At 50.6% G+C, this 23,546-nt stretch overlaps 1 protein-coding gene across 2 annotated transcripts; it reads right to left on the bottom strand.

Annotated features, from left to right (window-relative positions):
* Positions 1–16,520: 16,520 nt before the first annotated feature.
* On the bottom strand, positions 16,521–23,239 carry LOC120965404 (indolin-2-one monooxygenase). Of its 2 annotated transcripts, none has more exons than XM_040391099.3 (2): positions 22,682–23,238; positions 16,521–16,830 (listed from the first exon to the last, which is right to left on the bottom strand). In XM_040391099.3, the coding sequence occupies exons 1-2, from the start codon at positions 23,174–23,176 to the stop codon at positions 16,810–16,812; spliced, it is 516 nt and encodes a 171-aa protein (XP_040247033.3). In that variant the 5' UTR covers positions 23,177–23,238; the 3' UTR covers positions 16,521–16,809. The 2 variants fall into 2 exon arrangements, with proteins under 2 accessions (XP_040247033.3, XP_073354466.1); XM_073498365.1 differs by lacking the exon at positions 16,521–16,830 and adding an exon at positions 17,734–18,154 and having other exon boundaries at positions 22,682–23,239.
* Between the last annotated feature and the right edge of the window lie 307 nt (positions 23,240–23,546).

Raw genomic sequence — 23,546 nt, 5'->3', positions numbered from 1 at the left:
AAATGTTAATTTTCTCTACAAATACATATGCATGTTCTTTAAGTATGTATACATTTTCATGAACTAATTTGATTATTTTCATGCTACAAAAAAAAGACAAATATCTAGCCCAAATACAACAAACAAGAAGCCCATTTTAATCTATGTATTTGTCCTACAAGTATATGTCTATGTGTATCCGTTTTCAGATATTTTTTTCTAGGTGTTGAAATAGTATTTTCGATAATAAAAAGAATTCCCGGGAGCTCGGCCGTTGCATGAACTTTTCATGAAACCCCAACATATATATGGACAAAGCAATAGAGCTAACCCTGTAATTTTAACATTGCTTCAGATTGCCAAAGAGTGGTCTGTGATATCAACCAGCGGATGCGGGTGCATATGCTAGTACTGTCAAGGAGATAACGGAGACGGCAAGAACTTTTGTGCATTGCACCTTCGTCTTCGAAGGGCGAATTACCAATCTCAAGGCACATAGCCTCGTTAAGCATGTTTTCGGTCTGGATTTGGCACCACGTGCCCACATGTGGCTTATAAATCCACCGGACCTTCATTGTATCCATATGAACATTTCTGAGCATTAATTATAGTGTGTTCAGACTCAAAAAAAAAGTAGAGCTAACCCTGCACGGATGTACAACTGCCACGTCCGCGCGTACGAGTCCACAAGGAAGAGACAGGCACACAGTTAGCCGTACCGCTGGTCCGCCGCATGCATGACAGCATGAGATCGTGCCGGTCTTGGAGTAGTACAGCATGATTTGTTGAATGTTGACGTACGGGACTACGTCATCACAAACAAACATGGCTAACGGAGCATATGCAGGCGGATGCATCGTATACGACCACAGAACAAACACTCGAACAGAACCACACGTACAGAGTATGTTGTGTATATGGAGCACACCACACTGTAGCACGTCTCATAGGTCTCCATCCATGCATGCATGTCATGTATTATACGGCCACGCTCACGTAGACCTTCTAGTCTAGGTTGAGAAATCTGAACCTAGGAGCACGACCAAGAGGTTTCGTACGAGTTTTCCTCTGGTCCCTGGCGGCTGGAACCCTAGCCGCCGCCAGGAGAGGCCGATATTCCAACGCCGACCTCCGGCGGCTCCCCTCCGCCGGTGATCTCGGTCGTCAGTGGTGAGGGGGTCGCCGGATCCACTCGTGTGGATTGTTTTTACTCTCTCGTAGTCTAGGTTTTCAGTTTGTTCATCGTCTTTGCTCTTCGGCGGCGACGATGACGGCGCTGAATAAAGATTCTTCGGATCCTTCCCTGATGAGGCCATCGGTTCTATGGTTGTGGATGGATTTGGAAACCAGTCTGTTCAAGTAAGGATGGTGTGGCGGCGGCATCATTCTTGTGGTGGACCTGTGTCCTCAGGCTCCGCCGTTACGACGACGTTTGCTCCATTGTCAGCGCGGAGCTTGGGAGGTAGTCTAGGAGTGGATGCAGATTGTGGTCTGCATCAACGACATCTGAAAGACGGAACATGTGCTGGGCTCGTGGTTAGTGGATGGCAGGTATGGTTTCCTCCTTCGGCGTCTTAGTCGTGGTGGGGTGCCAGATCTAGAGTTCGATGACGTGTCTGGAGTGTTGCCCCGGTTTGATTCGTTCAATGGCAAAGGTTTCACTTTTGGTGAGCCACCTTGAAAATCTACAAAGCTGCATATCAGTGATGGAGCCGTGTCAAGCTCGGGTGAGGAGGTGATTCGCCATTCTTTTCTACGATGGCTGCTATGGTGGTGCCGGAGGTAGGTGACGTGCGTTGGTGTCAAGCTCAGAGATGTTCTGCTATCTTTTCAGTTTTGTCATGTCGGTCTTTACGTGATTTGTATTTTGTTCTTTATGATATGAATGAGACACGTATACCTTGCAAAAGTAGGTTGAGAAATCTGATCCCGATGCTTATTCGTCCACATTCATGCATACGTACGCTCGTGGCTTTGTACCCTGTCACACACACGTACTGTACAGACGTACCATGTCCTCTGGTGGGCGAGCCGTTGTGTGACGTCTCCTTTTTCTTTGTCTACATACAGAAGAAATTTGTTGCTCTTGCTGCACCGTCAGTGCAAAGATGCCCACACATTTCTTCGAAGAAGAAGCGAAAACGGAAAGAGATACATACCTTATCTACAGTACCAGCTAAAGCGAATTTGTATGAAGATCGATTGGTGTGGCGAGGCGGGATCACTCGTTCGTGCGATCATACATACCTTATCTACAGTGCCAGCTAAAGCGACATACAGTATATGATTCATCTGCTGCCGCTCGTAGCAGGCAGAAGGAAAGATGGATGGATTGATCTGGAATGGCAGGCTGGAGAAGACAACAGCTGCTGCGGCTGCGAATGTGCTTGCGTGCCCAAGCTTATCTGCCTCACACGCTGGAATCTAGGCTCTAGGCATGACCGCGATGCCAGACCATCTACAAGCTATTGCGGAGAGCGTGGCCTCTCGTCCAAGCCGACCACGCCGAGAGTGCCACCGTTCCGATGCCACCGATGCCTCCTGCGAGCTTCCCAACTAGCCCTTGGTGTGGAGATGACTGGTGGAGGAGGCCGCCAGACATGGTACGGCTATCGTGCAGCCGCGTGCTAACGTCCTCAAGATATGTATTGATGAATGTCATGTATTGTACATTTTGCACATGCACCTGTGCATCATAAAGAGTGAGTCGCATCATCAGGAGTACTCGTTTTGGTGTGTCATGTACAAAACCAAACTGCAACACTCAAGTTGGTCTCTATGCAACATCTGAATATATGTACGGCAACACTTACAGTGGTCACCCATACTAGCCATGTTCTTGTACTCTCCATGCTATGGATCGTTGATGGCAACACCGCCACAACTCCAGCCATCCCTTCGTCCGCACAAGCTTCGACATTGTGCACTCCATGAAGAACAGACACAAATAGTGTTGCCAAGGACGTCTGAGGTATGTCTTGACGATCAAACCGGTGCGAGCAAGCTCGCTCGTCGTCGATGGACAAACTGCGGAATTTGAAGGAGAATTGCATCAACCGTCTTACTCGTCCACGAGCAATGATTATATTCCAATGGCCTTGGAGCGGCGGCCGTCCTGGATGGAACACTTATAGGATACAATCATGGTCGGTGTCGCCAGAGAGGAAGTCCACGGTTCCCTCAAAGCGGCATTCACGTTATCTACACATTGTGCATATCGTAGAGTGTGTCTTAGTATATCCCTTGATGGTGCAACATTACACAACTAACTTATCGATGAGCGCCACCGCCTACTGGACTGCAACCACCGTGTTTTCTACGGTAATGTCATGTGAAATCAAGCCTTGATGGCGGCTCAATCGATAGATAAATAGGTTTGAGTTGCAAAACATTTGGCAGAGTGTTGTACAACAAAATTGTAAAAAAAAAATGCATGTGCTGAAATATAGATAAAAAATTGCAGAGGAAGTAGGAGGGGGCGTGGGCCCTCCCCCACCCATCTTGCATGTGTCACACTGTGCCAGGCCTCCATTAACACATCCAACACACACCGACCGCTAGTCAATATTGGAGAAATTATTTAACAAATATGGATATGGATTTTTGTTGTACATCAGTCAACCCAATCCATATATCTCACGGAGACAAAGTGAGGCTAACACAAATATGTCAGTTTTGTTGATAGTTGATCTTGTACAAAGGCTACCGGATGGCGATTAGCTCACGCAACCAAAAAGGCGACTCGGGCGATGCTGACGACCACCGCTCCCCACACCGGAGCGAGCGGAGGGAGACCGCCGACGACGAGAGGCGAACGGTGGGCGGGAGAGAAGCGTGGCCTGCGCTCTACATTCCCAACCTCTTCGCGGCGGGGCTGCTCTGCTACCACCAGGGGGCGGTGTTGATACAGAGGGAGATTGGCCGGATCCTCTTACTTGATGCGGAGGACCGATTGATTGACAGTCGAGGATTGCGAGACGGAGAGGTAATTTCATGGCGGTCAAGGATTTGGTTTCTGTGTCATCTGGTTTGTGTTGGGAATTCGTTGGATTGGGAGAGGGGAGGCGACGGGGAGGATTCCGAGGCGAACTACCGCCATGAATGCGGGCGGAGTGTGGGTAATAAATCCCCACCGCCCGGTGGCTGGGAGACGCAACGCACCCAAAACTCCACCCCCTCCCACAGCAACGAGCGAACCCTTGCTCAGGAGAGCCGAGGCGATGGCGGATTGGAGGATGAAGATGGAGAGGGCCATAGTAGTGCTGGCGAGCGGCGACGAGGCGAAGCTGGCGAGGGCTCACAAGGTGGTGTCCTGGTTCGCCACGAGGAGAGAGATGCGACGTGCAGCAAAGAGGGTATTCAGGAACCTGACCGTGGAGGAAGACGAGAGACTCGCCCCCAACGGTTTCACCACTCCGACGGGGGCCCTGGTGAGCTCTCTGGCTGCGTTGGTCTGGGCGATGGAGGAAACCGAGTCGGGAGATCCATCCCAGAGGGCGAAGTGGTGGGGATTCAGATCCCGTCGCCGTCACCCTGCAGGACCGGAGGAGTTCGTGGTCGGGGCGGTGATGGCGATCCCCACCCCGGGAACTCGCTGGGTCCCGATCCCGATCGAAGACAGCGAGGAGGAGCTGGATTCGGAGATGGAGGAACCAGAGGAGATTCCAGATCTGGGCGAGAGCAGTGGCGGGGTGAAGAAGAAGGAGAAAGTGATTATGCCAAGGCGATCCCCTCGCTTCCTGCGCCGCTCACCACGCCTCCTCGGCCTCCCCAAATCTCCAGCAAAGTAGGCGTCTCCCCCGCCGGCAATCGATTCTGGTTGCTGGCTGGGGACGACGCTGACGAGGGGGCTGGGGACTCGTCAGAGGATTCGGGTGAGTCTCATGTCGTTAACACAGTTTGCAGATATTTGATTACTGAAGATATTGATCATAATCCTGAGGGTAAATCTCAGCGCAAAATACTAGGAAAAAAAGATAGAAAATGGTACAAAAATGATAGCCCCAGCAAAACTAATTTGCGAGGAGGCAACAGGTGAGGGTGATAAGGATGTAAATAAAAAAAACTATCTAGATGCATGGTTTGTTAAGAATCTTATGGAAAAATTTCCCAAAATTCCTGACATTTGGTCAGAAATTGGGCATGACGATTTCGTTACTTATGGGGGTGATTGTGTGGTGGAGATGGAATGCATTAGACAGGGGAATAAAATTCCTGAAAATGAGGATCTGGAAAGATGGGCCGAAGACATATTGGGCTGGGAAGGCTATAAGCCCAACCCAGATGACAGGGATAACCCAGGGGAGGGAGGCTGTGACGCCCCCGATTTGACCGTACACTAATCATGCACGCAAATGTGTACGATCAAGATCAGGGACTCACGGGAAGATATCACAACACAACTCTAAAACATAAATAAGTCATACAAGCATCATAATACAAGCCAGGGGCCTCGAGGGCTCGAATACAAGTGCTCGATCATAGACGAGTCAGCGGAAGCAACAATATCTGAGTACAGACATAAGTTAAACAAGTTTGCCTTAAGAAGGCTAGCACAAACTGGGTTACAGATCGAAAGAGGCGCAGGCCTCCTGCCTGGGATCCTCCTAACTACTCCTGGTCGTCGTCAGCGGGCTGCACGTAGTAGTAGGCACCTCCAGTGTCGTAGGAGTCGTCGTCGACGGTGGCGTCTGGCTCCTGGACTCCATCATCTGGTTGCGACAACCAGGTAGAAGGGAAAGGGGGAAAAGAGGGAGAGAGGCAACCGTGAGTACTCATCCAAAGTACTCGCAAGCAAGGAACTACACTACATATGCATGGGTATAAGTGTAAAGGGCCATATCAGTGGACTGAACTGCAGAATGCCAGAATAAGAGGGGGATAGCTAGTCCTGTCGAAGACTACGCTTCTGGCCATCTCCATCTTGCAGCATGTAGAAGAGGGTAGATTGAAGTCCTCCAAGTAGCATCGCATAGCATAATCCTACCCGACGATCCCCTCCTCGTCGCCCTGTTAGAGAGCGATCACCGGGTTGTATCTGACACTTGGAAGGGTGTATTTTATTAAGTATCCGGTTCTAGTTGTCATAAGGTCAAGGTACAACTCCGAGTCGTCCTTTTACCGAGGGACACGGCTATTCGAATAGATAAACTTCCCTGCAGGGGTGCACCACATAACCCAACACGCTCGATCCCATTTGTTCGGACACACTTTTCTGGGTCATGCCCGGCCTCGCAAGATCAACACGTCGCAGCCCCACCTAGGCACAATAGAGAGGTCAGCACGCCAGTCTAAATCCTATGCGCGCAGGGGTCTGGGCCCATCGCCCATTGCACACCTGCACGTTGCGTACGCGGCCGGAAGCAGACCTAGCCTAGTGGCGTTCCAGTCCAATCCGGCGCGCGCCGCTTGGTCGCTGACGTCACGAAGGCTTCGGCTGATACCACGATGTCGAGTGCCCATAACTGTTCCCTCTTAGTTGGTTAGTGCGTATAGACCAAATGGCCAGACTCAGATCAAATACCAAGAACTCGTTAAGCGTGTTATTTTGAAGTAACCGCGGATGCCGTCCAGGGCTAGGCCCACCTCTCGCCTAGGTGGTCTCAACCTGCCCTGTCGCTCCGCCACAAAGATCCACTTGCGGGTACTCCTACGAGCCGACCCGACTTTAGTCACCACAGGTGTCATGTATAGAGTATATAAGTATATACCCGTGATCACCGCCCAAGTGATCACGGCCCAATAGTATAGCACAGCAAACGGACAAGAATGTAGGGCCACTGATGGAAAACTAGCATCCTGTACTAAGCATGTAGGATTGCAGGTAAAGGTAACAACAGTAGTAGCAAGAACAGGCTATGCATCAGGATAGGATTAACGGAAAGCAGTAACATGCTACACTACTCTAATGCAAGCAGTATAGAGAAGAATAGGCGATATCTGGTGATCAAGGGGGGGGGCTTGCCTGGTTGCTCTGGCAAGTAGGAGGGGTCGTCAACTCCGTAGTCGAACTGGGCAGCAGCAGCGTCGGTCTCGTAGTCTACCGGAGAGAAGAGGGGGAAGAAACAGTAAATACAATGCAAACATAAGCATGACGATGCATGACATGACAATGAGCGGTGCTAGGTGTGCTCTAACGCGGCAGTAGGTGGTACCGGCGAAGGGGGGGAACATCCGGGAAAGTATTCCCGATGTTTCGCATTTTCGGACAGATGAAACGGAGGGGGAAAGTTGCGAGTTCGATATGTTAGGGATGTGTGGCGGACGAACGGGCTGCGTATCCGGATTCGTCTCGTCGTTCTGAGCAACTTTCATAAAAAGTATTTTCATCCGAGATACGGATTATTTTATATGATTTTTAAAAGATTTAAATTAATTTTAGCATTTAATTAATTAATTAATTACAACATTATCCAGAATAGTAAAAGATGACGTCAGCATGACATCATGCTGATGTCAGCAGTCAACTGTGCAGTTGACTGGGTCAACTACGTGTGGGTCCCGCATGTCATACACTTCTTAGTTTAATTAGGGTTTAGCTAATTAATTACTGTTTAATTAAATTAACTAATTAATTAGATTAATTTAAACAGGATTAATTAACTTAATTAATTTAGTTAATTAATTAATTATTTATATATATTTTTTAATTATTATTTTTACGTTCTATGGGCGGGGCCCATATGTCATAGGCCCATAGGGGCCTATCGGGTTCGGGCGGTCGGGTGCGGGTGTGCGCCCGAGCGGGCGCAGCGGGCGACGGGCGCCGTGTGCAGGGGGGTGCGGGCGCAACCCAAGGGGCGCATGCCCGAGGGCGCTGGGCGCGCGCGGCGCACGCCGGCGCCGGCGGCCAAGCCAAGGGAGGCGGCGGAGGGACGACTGCGGTGGCGGGCGAGGGGGGCCGCGGCCGCGGCGAGGCCGGTCGCTAGTGGCCGGAGCGGGTGGGACGAGAGGAGCGACGGGCGGCGACGGAGCGGGGTCGGGCAGGCAGGCGGCGAGCAGTGGGGTGCGCTCGCTGGGCCGGTGAGGACGACGAGCACGGGGCCGACGGAGAGCGGGCACGGAGGAGGAGAGCAAGGTGAGGCAGGCGGCGTGCACGCGCGAGGGCGCTGCGGGGCAGGGGCGCGGTGGCAGGGGCGCGAGTCCGGTGCTGGCGTCGGGGGCGAGCGAAGGCCAGGGGCGCCCGAGCGCAAGCGGCGGTCGCCGGGGCGATGCGTGCGCGTGCGCGCACGGGGCGCGGTGAGCGCGTGGGAGACAGGGGAGAGAGAGGAGGGGCGCGTGCTCACGGTGGCCGTAGGGGAGTGGCAGTGGGGCGCGAGGTGGTCGATGGGGACGACGGCGTCGAGGGGAAGCAGGCCGGCGGGGGAGGAGGAGGCAGGCCGGCGAGGGCGAGGCGGCGTCGGGCGATCCGGGCGGCGGCGTCGGTGGTCTCCTCCTCGATCCCGATCCAATCGGGGGGGGGGAGGGGGAGATATTTTGGGGGAGGAGTGGGGTGTCGGTGGGGGTGGGTCGGGGTCCAGGGGGTTAAGGGAGTGGGTGGGCTGGCCTGGTGGCCCGGTTGGGCTGCTGGCTGGGCCGTAGCCCAGTGGGGGGGCTTTTCTTTGTTTTTCTTTTGTTTTGTTTTGTTTTCACCTTTTCTTTCTTTTTTTATTTTCTTTTCTGTTTTAAATCATTTTAAATTATCTAGGCATTTTATAAAAATGTGTTTATTACACCATATTTACTTATGCAAAATATGGCACCTCCCGGACATTTTTGTTTTAAATTTTGAAAAACTTTTATCGTTGACTTTAATTTGAATTTGAATTTTGAAAGGGTTTGACCTCACGGTAGATTAGCAATAGTAACCATGGTGACGTGGCATCATTAGCGTGGGATTACTGTAGCTTAGTTACCCGGGCGTTACAAAAATCCTCCACTACAAGAAATCTCGTCCCGAGATTTAGGAGGTAGAAGGAAACGGTGCGGGGTATTCATCACGCAGGCGATCCTCGCGTTCCCAAGTGACTTCATCTTCAGAATGGTGCGACCACTGGACTTTGAGGAACTTGATCGCCTTCTGACGGGTGCGGCGTTCAGCTTGGTCGAGAATGCGGACCGGATGCTCCTTATAGGAGAGGTCCTGCTGCAATTCGAGCACTTCATGATCCACTGCTCGGATTGGGTCCTTGAAGCAACGGCGGAGCTGTGACACATGGAACACATCGTGAACCTGAGAAAGGTTCGGCGGAAGCTCCAGTTGGTATGCCACTTTTCCACGCCTTTCGAGAATAGTGAATGGGCCAATATATCGAGGAGCTAGTTTGCCCTTGATTCCGAAGCGGTGAGCACCCTTCATTGGTGTGACTCGAAGATAAGCCTTTTCGCCAGGTTGATAGACCATGTCTTTATGATGACGGTCATACTGACTCTTCTGACGTGACTGAGCAGTCTTGAGATTCTCACGAATAATGCGGACTTGTTCTTCGGCATGTTGGATAATATCCGGATCGAAGAGTGGACGTTCCCCTGTTTCTGACCAGTTCAGAGGGGTTCGACACTTTCGTCCATATAACACTTCGAAGGGGGCCATCTTCAGACTAGCTTGATAGCTATTATTATAAGAGAACTCAGCATACGGGAGAGATTCCTCCCATTTCTTGCCGAAGGAAATAACACAAGCTCGAAGCATGTCTTCGAGAACTTGGTTGACGCGTTCAACTTGCCCTTGCGACTGAGGATGAAACGCAGTACTGAATGACAGATGAGTTCCCATAGCTTCTTGGAAACTTGCCCAGAATCTTGAAGTGAATAAGCTGCCACGGTCTGAGCTGATAACCAATGGAATACCGTGGAGTGAAACAATCCTGGACATATAGAGCGTTGCCAGCTGACTAGCAGTGATCGTTTCTTTGACCGCCAGGAAATGTGCAACTTTGGAAAGCCGGTCAATGACGACAAGAATAGCATCATTACCTTTCTGTGATTTGGGAAATCCAGTGACGAAGTCCATCTCAACATGGTCCCATTTCCATTCAGGAATAGAGATAGGTTGCAGAGTTCCAGCAGGCCTTTGATGTTCTGCTTTGATACCACGACAAACGTCACACTCAGCAACATAACGAGCAATGTCTTGCTTCATATTAGACCACCAGAATCTATGACGGATGTCCTGGTACATCTTTGTACTACCAGGATGGATACATAGGGGCGTATCATGAGCTTCTTTCATAACTTCCTGAGTCATATCCAGGTTTTTCTCTGCACATGGCACCACTAGGCGGCCCTTGAAGTACAAAGTGCCATCTTCAGCAATAGTGAAGAATGAGGGCTTTCCTTCTGCGAGGTAGCGCTTAATCTTGTGGGCTTCAGAGTCATATCCCTGTATTCTCTTGATGGAGTCCAAGAGATCTGGTTCGACGGCCAGGGTATTGAGTGAACCCTGGGAAACAACACGGAGGTTCATCTTGCGAAACTCCTTAGGAGGGGGAGCGAGTGCACCCGGAGGAACAATATGGAGGTTCAGCTTCCTGAATTCTTCAACAAGCGAGGGCTGAACTTTGTGAACCTGGAGGTGGTTGCAGTAAGACTTGCGACTCAAGGCATCAGCCATTACATTAGCCTTGCCTGGCGTATAGGAAATACCCAAGTCAAAGTCTACAACAAGCTCCATCCATCTCTGCTGACGGAGGTTCAGGTCTGGCTGAGTAAACAGATACTTCAGACTTTGGTGGTCAGTGAAGACCTCGCAACGATTACCGAGAAGGTAATGTCGCCACTGCTTCAGCGCATGAATGACAGCAGCAAGTTCGAGGTCGTGAAATGGGTAGTTCTCTTCGTGAGGGCGCAATTGCCGAGAGGCATAAGCAATCACTTTGCGGTTTTGCATCAGGACACAGCCTAATCCTTGACGGGAAGCGTCGCAGTAAATGACGAAGTCCTTCTTAGTATCAGGTGGAGCTAGAACTGGGGCAGAATTCAACTTGTCTTTGAGTGCCTGGAAACTTTCCTGACATTTGTCTATCCATTGGAACTTGACGCCCTTATGCAACAGGTTAGTCAGAGGCCTGGCGATCTTGGAGAAGTTCTCGACGAATCGATGGCAATAGCTGGCGAGACCGAGAAAACTTCTGACTTGCTTAACGTTCTTGGGAGGAGTCCAATCAAGGATAGCCTGGACTCGTTCAGGGTTGACGGCAATACCATCCTTAGAGATGACATGCCCAAGATAGGTTACTTTCGGTAGCCAGAATTCACATTTGGAGAACTTGGCATATAGTTGATGCTCTCGTAGCTTTTCCAGCACAAGTCGAAGATGTTCAGCATGTTCTTCTTCGTTCTTGGAAAATACCAGGATATCATCCAGATAAACCACGACGAACTTGTCGAGGTAATCCATGAATATATAGTTCATCAGACGAGAGAAGGTGGCTAGAGCATTGGTTAAACCGAAAGACATGACGGTGTACTCGTATGAACCATATCGAGTCACGAAGGCGGTCTTTGGGATATCCTCTTCGCGAACACGGATCTGGTGGTAACCCAACCTCAATTCGAGCTTAGAGAACATTGATGAACCCGCCAGTTGATCATATAGATCATTGATCCGAGGAAGAGGGTATTTATTCTGAATGGTAGCTTGGTTTATAGGACGGTAGTCTTGAACTAATCGGTTTATCCCATCCTTCTTCTTGACAAAGAGAGAAGGTGCTCCCCAAGGAGAGCAACTTGGGCGAATGAATCCTTTGCGAAGAGATTTGTCGATTTCCTCCTTAAGCTCAAGGAGTTCATGCGGCGGCATTTTGTAGGGTCGCTTGGCTATAGGAGTGGTGCCTGGTTTCAAGTCGATGATGAATTCGACAGCTCTAGCAGGGGGAATCCCTGGAAGTTCTTCAGGGAAGATGTCGAGGAATTCACGCACGATGGGAATGTTTTCAATGCCCTCGAGTGGTGCGGCGTTCAATGCATTCAATGCATAGAGCCTGGCCTCGGCATTTTGCACCAGATGAGCTTGGTAAGCAACTATTTCATCTGAAGTGTGAAGTAGATGGACGGTCCTAGTGGCGCAAACTATAGAAGCAGTATGCGCTTTCAACCAATCCATCCCCAAAATGAGGTCGATGTTAGACGACTTCAGGATAATGGGAGAGGCATAGAATTCCAGCCCTTCGATTTCCACGGGGACGTCGATGCCAACCAGGGAGGTTTGACACTGTCCCACGGGGGTTTTGACCAATACCGAGGTGTTCATCTCCTCACATTTAACGTCGTGCTTGTATGCAAAATCTTCTGACATGAATGAATGCAATGCACCTGTATCAAATAAAACGGATGCTGGTACTGAATTTACGAGGAGTGTACCCATCACAGTAGCAGGCTGGTCTTGAGCTTCGTTCAGATCAACGTGGTGGGCATGAGCACGACCATAAGACTTAGCATTGTTGTTGCGGGGCTGGTTGTTACCACGGCCAGCTGCTGGAAGGGCCAGTTGATTCTGGTTCTGGTTGCATTCTCTAGCACGGTGTCCTGGTTGACCACACCTAAAGCACAAACCATTATTGGGAGTGGGAACAGGAGCTTGGGGTGGTGGAGCCGGAAGTCTTGACTGCCTAGATGGTGGTGGAGGCAGACGAGGTGCAGCATAGGTCTGTTGGGGATCGTAGCAGAATTTTAAAATTTTCTACGCATCACCAAGATCCATCTATGGAGTATACTAGCAACGAGGGGAAAGGAGTGCATCTACATACCCTTGTAGATCGCGAGCGGAAGCGTTCCTATGAACGTGGTTGATGGAGTCGTACTCGTCGTGATCCAAATCACCGATGACCGAGTGCCGAACGGACGGCACCTCCGCGTTCAACACACGTACGGTGCAGCGACGTCTCCTCCTTCTTGATCCAGCAAGGGGGAAGGAGAGGTTGATGGAGATCCAGCAGCACGACGGCGTGGTGGTGGATGTAGCGGGATCTCGGCAGGGCTTCGCCGAGCTTCTGCGAGAGGGAGAGGTGTAGCAGGGGAGGAGGGAGGTGCCCAAGGCTGTAATATCGCTGCCCTCCCTCCCCTCCCCTTTATATAGGCCCCCTGGGAGGGGGGGCGCCGGCCAAGACCCATCTACATGGGGGGCGGCGGCCAAGGGAAAGGGGGGGTGGCTTCCCCCCCCCAAGTCAAGTGGGGCGCCCCCCCCCACCCTAGGGTTTCCAACCCTAGGCGCAGGGGGGAGGCCCATGGGGGGTGCCCCAGCCCACTAAGGGCTGGTTCCCTTCCCACTTCAGCCCATGGGGCCCTCCGGGATAGGTGGCCCCACCCGTGGACCCCCGGGACCCTTCCGGTGGTCCCGGTACAATACCGATAACCCCCGAAACTTTCCCGGTGGCCAAAACTGGACTTCCTATATATATAATTCTTCACCTCCGGACCATTCCGGAACTCCTCGTGACGTCCGAGATCTCATCCGGGACTCCGAACAACTTTCAGGTTTCCGCATACTCATATCTCTACAACCCTAGCGTCACCGAACCTTAAGTGTGTAGACCCTACGAGTTCAGGAGACATGCAGACATGACCGAGACGCCTCTCCGGTCAATAACCAACAGCGGGATCTGGATACCCATGTTGGCTCCCACATGTTCCACGATGATCTCATCGGATGAACCACGATGTCGAGGATTCAATCAATCCCGTATACAATTCCCTTTGTCAATCGGTATGTTACTTGCCCGAGATTCGATCGTCGGTATCCCAATACCTTGTTCAATCTCGTTACCGGCAAGTCTCTTTACTCGTACCGCAATGCATGATCCCGTGACTAACTCCTTAGTCACATTGAGCTCATTATGATGATGCATTACCGAGTGGGCCCAGAGATACCTCTCCGTCATACGGAGTGACAAATCCCAGTCTCGATCCGTACCAACTCAACAGACACTTTCGGAGATACCCGTAGTGTACCTTTATAGTCACCCAGTTACGTTGTGACGTTTGGCACACCCAAAGCACTCCTACGGTATCCGGGAGTTGCATGATCTCATGGTCTAAGGAGAAGATACTTGACATTGGAAAAGCTCTAGCAAACGAACTACACGATCTTTGAGCTATGCTTAGGATTGGGTCTTGTCCATCACATCATTCTCCTAATGATGTGATCCCGTTATCAATGACATCCAATGTCCATAGTCAGGAAACCATGACTATCTGTTGATCAACGAGCTAGTCAACTAGAGGCTTACTAGGGACACGTTGTGGTCTATGTATTCACACATGTATTACGATTTCCGGATAACACAATTATAGCATGAACAATAGACAATTACCATGAAGAAAGAAATATAATAATAACCATTTATTATTGCCTCTAGGGCATATTTCCAACAAGGTCTGCCTTGGGGCAGATGCATTTGGACGGTACATGCTGTTCGGGATCCATATCTTACGCTTCTGTGAGGGCGGGCCCGAAGATGAGCCCGTGTCACGGTTGCGCCTGTGGGAGCTCTGGTATTCCTGCAGACCAGTTTCGACATCGATGGCCTTGTTCACCAAGGTGGCGAAATCAGCAAAGTCATGCACTAGAAGGGCGAGCTTGATGTCAGCTTGAAGGCCATCACGGAACTTCTCCTGTCTGCGTGCATCAGTTGCAATGTCCTCTTCAGCATAGCGAGACAAGTCCAGAAACTCCCGCTGATAAGCTTCAACAGTTTTGTTGCCTTGGGTGAGGTTGCGGAACTCACGCTTCTTCCGGTCCATGACTTCCTGAGGAATGAAGCGGGCACGGAAAGCAGCTTGGAAGTCTGGGCAGGTGATGATTGTTCCAGCTGGCAGAGTACGCCTGTGGCTGTCCCACCATTGAGCTGCGGGTCCCTTCAGGAAGAAGGAAGCAAAGGTGACATAGCTGGCAGGGGCTACATCGGCCGACTCCATCTCATAGGTGATGTCACGGAGCCAGTCATCAGCATCCAGAGGCTGAGTTGAGTTGCGGTACACAGTTGGATTGAGGCGCATGAAATCCTGTAGAGTTACTGGGGTTGGTTGCTGGTCCATATTGGGGCGAGGAAACTGAGCCATCATATTTTCCATGAATTGGCGGTTCAGTTCGAACTGTTGGATCATACCAGCCATGTACTCAGGTGGTGGTGGGGCATTGCCACCACTACCACGACCACCTGGTCTAACCATGCTGCTAATATATAACAGGGGTAGTTCAGCATTGAGAAATTTGCAAAGACAAGAATCATTCATGATGAAATATGCATAATGAAAGGAGCACGATAGCTACTATATAGTAGTCGGCATAACTTACAAAAGGGGTCATGCATAGAGTTCAGTACACAGAGTTCAGTACATAGACTAAAACAACATAGGCGGCGCACAGGCTCGCGGCGAATGCATCTAACACTAACAAGCAAGCCTACATCAGTCCCAAGAGGTACTGTGGAGGTAGGTGTAGCCTGAAAGCTGGTAGTGTCGCATCGGGAACTCCACGTCAGCAACCTGGGGTCCGCGAATACTCTGGTGCAGAACCTGACGCTCAGGTGGCAGAAGAGGTCCAAGTGCGGGAGAGTGGCCTCCCACATCTGGCCAGCCCTGGCTAGGTAGATCGCAGAACGGGGCAGCTCCCTAGATCGGACAAAGGGGTGCAACAGCGTCAGAGCACGGTAAAGGTGCTGACGGGTGGTGTACAACTCGTGGCGAAGAGCTCGGTTAGCTCGATCCAGCCCATCAGCATGCAGAACCAGGTTCTGATGGTAGAAGGGCTCTCGGGTGACAGTAGAGTAGGCAGCAGTATAGTATCCCTCTGCACCAACATCAGCTGCGATAGCAATGTGCCTGAAAGGGGAGGTGTCCAACTCCCGATACTCTCCACGAAGACGTGTCAGAGCAGCATAGGCAGCATCGTGGACAGCCATATCGATGGTCACTCCAACACCATGAGCGGTGTGAAGCACAGTAGTGGAGTCATACTCCCGCGAGTAGAGGTGGACGATGACACGGTACTGCTCCTGGTTAAAGTCCTGGTACTCCTTGTAGACGGTGTACTCAGGGTGCCAGCGATAACCCAGATAGGTCATCATCTCAGCTAGCACAGCAGGTGATCCCGAGGCACCAATGGCCCTCGTGTGGCGCACGACCTGCCTCGTGGGTTCCATCTGAAAGCAAAGACGTTTCAAAGGAGTCAAATGACAGTGTGTGAATTGTTCAAAATACTATTCTAAGAAATAACTATGGCTTATCCAACTTTGGGGTGAACGCGGTCACGGGATCCTAGTGTTAGAGTTAGTAAATTCGTTTAACCCGGGTAGAAGAGAGTTCAGAGTCCCAGAGTAAAGGTCGAGGAGTAAAAGATCCTAGTACCACCCAAAGGCGACGTGGGCCCGTAAGACACACAACCATGTTAGTAAAAAATTTGCAATGTCTAGACTCGACTTCGGCCAAGGAGTGTGGAAAGGGGGATTCCTACAGGCAGTCGGCTCTAATACCAACTTGTGACGCCCCCGATTTGACCGTACACTAATCATGCACGCAAATGTGTCGATCAAGATCAGGGACTCACGGGAAGATATCACAACACAACTCTAAAACATAAATAAGTCATACAAGCATCATAATACAAGCCAGGGGCCTCGAGGGCTCGAATACAAGTGCTCGATCATAGACGAGTCAGCGGAAGCAACAATATCTGAGTACAGACATAAGTTAAACAAGTTTGCCTTAAGAAGGCTAGCACAAACTGGGTTACAGATCGAAAGAGGCGCAGGCCTCCTGCCTGGGATCCTCCTAACTACTACTGATCGTCGTCAGCGGGCTGCACGTAGTAGTAGGCACCTCCAGTGTCGTAGGAGTCGTCGTCGACGGTGGCGTCTAGCTCCTGGACTCCAGCATCTGGTTGCGACAACCAGGTAGAAGGGAAAGAGGGAAAAGAGGGAGAGAGGCAACCGTGAGTACTCATCCAAAGTACTCGCAAGCAAGGAACTACACTACATATGCATGGGTATAAGTGTAAAGGGCCATATCAGTGGACTGAACTGTAGAACGCCGGAATAAGAGGGGGATAGCTAGTCCTGTCGAAGACTACGCTTCTGGCCATCTCCATCTTGCAGCATGTAGAAGAGGGTAGATTGAAGTCCTCCAAGTAGCATCGCATAGCATAATCCTACCCGGCGATCCCCTCCTCGTCGCCCTGTTAGAGAGCGATCACCGAGTTGTATCTGACACTTGGAAGGGTGTATTTTATTAAGTATCCGGTTCTAGTTGTCATAAGGTCAAGGTACAACTCCGGGTCGTCCTTTTACCGAGCGACACGGCTATTCGAATAGATAAACTTCCCTGCAGGGGTGCACCACATAACCCAAGACGCTCGATCCCATTTGGCCGGACACACTTTTCTGGGTCATGCCCGGCCTCGTAAGATCAACACGTCGCAGCCCCACCTAGGCACAACAGAGAGGTCAGCACGCCGGTCTAAATCCTATGCGCGCAGGGGTCTGGGCCCATCGCCCATTGCACACCTGCACGTTGCGTACGCGGCCGGAAGCAGACCTAGCCTAGTGGCGTTCCAGTCCATCCGGCGCGTGCCGCTCGGTCGCTGACGTCACGAAGGCTTCGGCTGATACCACGACGTCGAGTGCCCATAACTGTTCCCGCGTAGTTGGTTAGTGCGTATAGACCAAATGGCCAGACTCAGATCAAATACCAAGAACTCGTTAAGCGTGTTATGTTGAAGTAACCGTGGACGCCGTCCAGGGCCAGGCCCACCTCTCGCCTAGGTGGTCTCAACCTGCCCTGTCGCTCCGCCACAAAGATCCACTTGTGGGTACTCCTACGAGCCGACCCGACTTTAGTCACCACAGGTGTCATGTATAGAGTATATAAGTATATACCCGTGATCACCGCCCAAGTGATCACGGCCCGATAGTATAGCACAGCAGACGGACAAGAATGTAGGGCCACTGATGGAAAACTAGCATCCTATACTAAGCATGTAGGATTGCAGGTAAAGGTAACAACAGTAGTAGCAAGGACAGGCTATGCATCAGGATAGGATTAACGGAAAGCAGTAACATGCTACACTACTCTAATGCAAGCAGTATAGAGAAGAATAGGCGATATCTGGTGATCAGGGGGGGCTTGCCTGGTTGCTCTGGCAAGTAGGAGGGGTCGTCAACTCCGTAGTCGAACTGGGCAGCAGCAGCGTCGGTCTCGTAGTCTACCGGAGAGAAGAGGGGGAAGAAACAGTAAATACAATGCAAACATAAGCATGACGATGCGTGACATGACAATGAGCGGTGCTAGGTGTGCCCTAACGCGGCAGTAGGTGGTACCGGCGAAGGGGGGGAACATCCGGGAAAGTATTCCCGATGTTTCGCATTTTCGGACAGATGAAACGGAGGGGGAAAGTTGCGAGTTCGATATGTTAGGGATGTGTGGCGGACGAACGGGCTGCGTATCCGGATTCGTCTCGTCGTTCTGAGCAACTTTCATGTAGAAAGTATTTTCATCCGAGATACGGATTATTTTATATGATTTTTAAAAGATTTAAATTTATTTTAGCATTTATTTAATTAATTTAATACAACATTATCCAGAATAGTAAAAGATGACGTCAGCATGACATCATGCTAACGTCAGCAGTCAACTGTGTAGTTGACTGGGTCAACTACGTGTGGGTCCCGCATGTCATACACTGCTTAGTTTAATTAGGGTTTAGCTAATTAATTACTGTTTCATTAAATTAACTAATTAATTAGATTAATTTAAACAGGATTAATTAACTTAATTAATTTAGTTAATTAATTAATTATATATATATATAATTCTTTTTTTTACGTTCCGTGGGCGGGGCCCATATGTCATAGGCCCATAGGGGCCTATCGGGTTCGGGCGGTCGGGTGCGGGTGTGCGCCCGAGCGGGCGCAGCGGGCGACGGGCGCCGTGTGCAGGGGGTGCGGGCGCAACCCGAGGGGCGCATGGCCGAGGGCGCTGGGCGCACGCCGGCGCCGGCGGCCAGGCCAAGGGAGGCGGCGGAGGGACGACTGCGGTGGCGGGCGAGGGGGGCCGCGGCTGCGGCGAGGCCGGTCGCTAGTGGCCGGAGCGGGTGGGACGAGAGGAGCGACGGGCGGCGCCGGAGCGGGGTCGGGCAGGCAGGCGGCGAGCAGTGGGGTGCGCTCGCTGGGCCGGTGAGGACGACGAGCACGGGGTCGACGGAGAGCGGGCACGGAGGAGGCGAGCAAGGTTAGGCGGGCGGCGTGCACGCGCGAGGGCGCTGCGGGGCAGGGGCGCGGTGGCAGGGGCGCGAGTCCGGTGCTGGCGTCGGGGGCGCGCGAGCGCAAGCGGCGGTCGTCGGGGCGATGCGTGCGCCGGCGCGCACGGGGCGCGGCGAGCGCGTGGGAGACAGGGGAGAGAGAGGAGGGGCGCATGCTCACGGTGGCCGTAGGGGAGTGGCAGTGGGGCGCGAGGTGGTCGATGGGGACGACGGCGTCGAGGGGAAGCAGGCCGGCGGGGGAGGAGGAGGCAGGCCGGCGAGGGCGAGGCGGCGTCGGGCGATCCAGGCGGCGGCGTCGGCGGTCTCCTCCTCGATCCCGATCCAATTGGGGGGAGAGGGGGAGATATTTTGGGGGAGGAGTGGGGTGTCGGTGGGGGTGGGTCGGGGTCCAGGGGGTTAAGGGAGTGGGTGGGCTGGCCTGGTGGCCCGGTTGGGCTGCTGGCTGGGCCGTAGCCCAGTGGGGGGGGCTTTTCTTTGTTTTTCTTTTGTTTTGTTTTGTTTTCACCTTGTCTTCCTTTTTTATATTTTCTTTTCTGTTTTAAATCATTTTAAATTATCTAGGCATTTTATAAAAATGTGTTTATTACACCATATTTACTTATGCAAAATATGGCACCTCCCGAACATTTTTGTTTTAAATTTTGAAAAACTTTTATCGTTGACTTTAATTTGAATTTGAATTTTGAAAGGGTTTGACCTCACGGTAGATTAGCAACAGTAACCATGGTGACGTGGCATCATTAGCGGGGGATTACTGTAGCTTAGTTACCCGGGCGTTACAGAGGCCTTAAGGGGACATATATAAACCCAAGAACCTCGCCCCTCTCGGGTCAGTCGACAGATTTGGTCTAGAATTAGGGTTCCACCTACAGCCGCCACCTGAGGAAAAAGAGATGGACATATTTGGGGGGCGATTTGGTGGAGAAGGAAGATTCAGTAGGGGAGGCAGAAACAACTACCAGTACAGGAAAAAAGATGAAGGTGGCGATAGATCCAGAAACTTCAATGAGAGAGAGCAAGAGAGACTGGGATCAGGGGAGTGGTAGCGAGAATGTGCAGAGGAGGCAGGATCAACAGCAAGAGAAGGAGAGGCATGAAGAAGAGCAGGAGAGGATGAGATCTGAGAAAGATAAAGAAACAACGAAGATCATGCAGCAAGGTATGCCTGTTCTTGATGATGGTAATGCAGGTAGTGGACTAGAGGCGATTCAGCAGCAAAAACTCCTCTCTGCTCTGCTTTCTCAATTGACTCAAGGAGCTGCTTTGATGGGAAGCAACAATGTGAGTGTCCAAGGAGTTGGCAGCATGGTTCAGTAGCAGGGGGTGGGGAGGCAAGCAGGGGGAGCCAGCTTGGTCCAGAACAGTGATTTCCAGAGGAACCAATGGTCAAGTAGAGCTATCACTACTGAGAGAGATGCAATTGGTAGAGAGCATTTTCAGGGAAGAGATGGGGGGAAGAGTAATCAGATTAATGAGGGGAGCAGAATGTTGACAGGGGGAGCAAGTAAACAGATGTGCAACAAATGTAAAGACACCAGGCATGCCACCAAAGATTGCAAGTTGGATCCTTGTATAGTATGTGGGAAACGAAATCACATTACAGATGACTGTACCTGGTTGAGGCAAATGAAACCAGTCCCCAAATTTGTTGGTTATGCTGCCAGGGGGCTAGGTGTGCTATTGGTCCAAAGTTCCAAAGATAACAATGAGATGGAGAATCCTAACCCAATGGCCTTATTCACAGTAAAAACTGGGATGCTGAATGAAACCCAACTAATTGATGGATTCAATTATATGTTCAGTTGGGGGTGGCAATGGAGATGCAAAAAACAGGGGAGCAACACTTTTCTGATGAGGTTCCCAAACAAAGGAAGATTGATGGAGCTAGTGAATTGTGAGGATTTCAAGCTTCTGAGCATTGGGGCTGTGATCAGTATCAAGAAATGGGCATTTGACTCTCAGGCAGTTGGAAAACTTCACACAGCTTGGGTGACCTTTGAGAAAGTGCCAGATTGTTTTAGACACTTCTTTGGGATGTGTGAGGTTGTTGCATCATTGGGCCCAGTACTAGAAATTGACATGGATACCATTACTCAGGAAAAAATCAGAGCTAAAGTGGGTGTTAGAGACTCAAAAAAGATCCCAGAATACACTGAGATCACAGATAGAGATCTGAACATTTACAGAATCATGCCTAAGTTGGAAAAAGTGGTGGAGATGGGCTGGTATCGTGAACATAAGAGACAGCACTTGGGTGAAACAAGCATGGAATGTGTGGGAGAGGAAGTGAGAAAAAGACAGAAAAACTGGGATTCTGGTGAAAGCAACAAAGAAAATGTGACCCTGGGGAGTTTGAGCTTGTCACAATATGAAGAGCTCAAGAAAAGAAGTGAGGCAATCATGGTTGCACAACAAGAATACACTAAAGAGAAGGAGGCTAGGCAGAAATTGGAAACTGATCTAGCTACTGTCATCCAAAAAATGCAAAAGCTGGAGGAGGAAAACATCACACAAAAAGCTCTTAAAATTCAGGATGACAAAAAAATCAGGAAATGGGAGTTGAGAGGAAAAAGCTAGTGGAACTGGTCAACCAACAGCAGGGGATGATAGCTAGATGTGTGGAGAGAATTGAGAGATGGGAGGAAAGAGAGAAAGAAATGGATGCCATTGCTGAAAAAGAATTGGAGAAAATGGAAGAAGAAAACAAAGAAGAGGACACTAGGATAGATGACAATGACACTTATGTGGAGCCTGTTGATTATGGGGCAAGTCATGAATCAGTGGACTCCTTTGCTGCCAGGCTGGGGATTAACACTGAAGAACAGAAAGAAGAAACTGAAGTGGACAACAACTTGGAAGATCCTCTAAGAAGATGTGGCAGACTTGCTAGCAAGCAAGATACAAAGATTGAAGAGCTGGCAAAGCAGAGAGCTGCAGACAAAGACAACTATGGTAAGGCAAATGATGAGGTGGTCAGTAACCCCTCCCTTTTATTCATGGCTGAGAAAATTGGTATTGACTTGGGATGTTCTATTGATATGATTAATCAAAACCTTGAAATTATTGAGAAAATGGAACAAAGTAGGAGAGATTTTTACTTTACTAATATAAAACAAAGAGAGGAAGGGAAAGTGCAAGATGAGAACATTCTCATTGACACTGGTGACCTTTCTATAAAAGATATATGCTCAGATGAAGATCATTCAGATGCAGAGATGGAGTTGGACTATTATGCCCATCTAAAAAACATCTTTGCTAGTGGAAAGAAAAATAACACAGGATCTCCTGGTCTTACAGGGGGTAAATCTGTGGTTTACATTGGAGGGAAAAGAAGAAAAAAGGGAAGAAAAAAATGAAAGGACTAATTTGGAATGTTAGAGGCATAGGATCTGAATCTAAAAAATCCTTTATCAGAACTAATATATGTGATAAAAAATTGATTTACCGGAGCTTGGCCACCACATGGCTCACCTCCTCCTCGCGGTCTCCCTGGAGCGCGCGCACCTTCCGGGCGCTCAGCAGGTGGGTGGTGACGAGCTTCCTGGCCTGCCGCCAGTACTCGCCGTAGGGGGCGAGGGCGACGTCAGAGGGGCCGCTGAGGAGGACGTCGGCGACGATGGACGGTGGGCGGGAGGCAAAGACGTGGTCGTGCGTGCGCAGGACGGCCTCGGCGGCGCTCGGGGAGGAGACGACGAGGTTGGGCACCTGGCCGAGGCGGAGGAGCATGAGGCCGTCGCGGCCGGCGTGCTTCCGGGAAAGCTCGGCGAGGGAGATGTGCGGGTCGGGGCCGACGAGGTGCAGGTGGCCTATGAGAGGGAGCTTCGGAGGGGACGGTGGGAGACGGCGGCCGTGGTCATGGCAATTTTTCGCTGATCGTCTTGCCAAGTAGTAGCGGCGTACGACGAAGAAACAGAGCAAGAGTAAGAGCAGAACTTCCGGGGAGAAGATGGTGAGTACTTGAGCCATATCGCCTCGAATCCTCTGAGACTATGGTGCTCTGAGTGCTCTCCTGTTGGGTGCGTGCACGCTTTTATAGCTGAGGGTGGATGCAATTCATCCCAACAAGCATGCCTGGGGTTTCTTTTCCTGAAAATGTTTCTTCCACTCTCTGTACATTTTGGAGCGAAACTTATGCGAACCAAACATGTCCTCAACAAGAGTGCAACGTATATCTGTTTCGGTCCACATAATTGTGTTCTCTCTGGAAAACCTAGCTAGAACTATCCTAGGTAAGTATGAGCGCGTTCTTATAAAGCTAGGCCAAAATTGCATTTTAAATCTTAGGATTTCGTTAAAAAAATATATTGGGTGGGAACGCGTCACTATAAATATTCAA

Source organism: Aegilops tauschii, chromosome 5 (genome assembly GCF_002575655.3).
Source record: "Aegilops tauschii subsp. strangulata cultivar AL8/78 chromosome 5, Aet v6.0, whole genome shotgun sequence".
NCBI lineage: Eukaryota > Viridiplantae > Streptophyta > Magnoliopsida > Poales > Poaceae > Aegilops > Aegilops tauschii.
The sequence above is the reverse complement of the archived record's forward strand: the minus strand, read 5'-3'. Positions and strand labels throughout refer to the sequence as shown.

Excerpts from the sequence above, each read along its gene's own strand:
- LOC120965404 (XM_073498365.1), bottom strand. The coding sequence starts at position 23,176 with ATGGCTCAAGTACTCACCATCTTCTCCCCGGAAGTTCTGCTCTTACTC. Across the intron at positions 18,155-22,681 it reads AGGGAGACCGCGAGGAGGAG|ACTACGAGACCGACGCTGCT; the intron begins GTGAGCCATGTG and ends TCTCTCCGGTAG.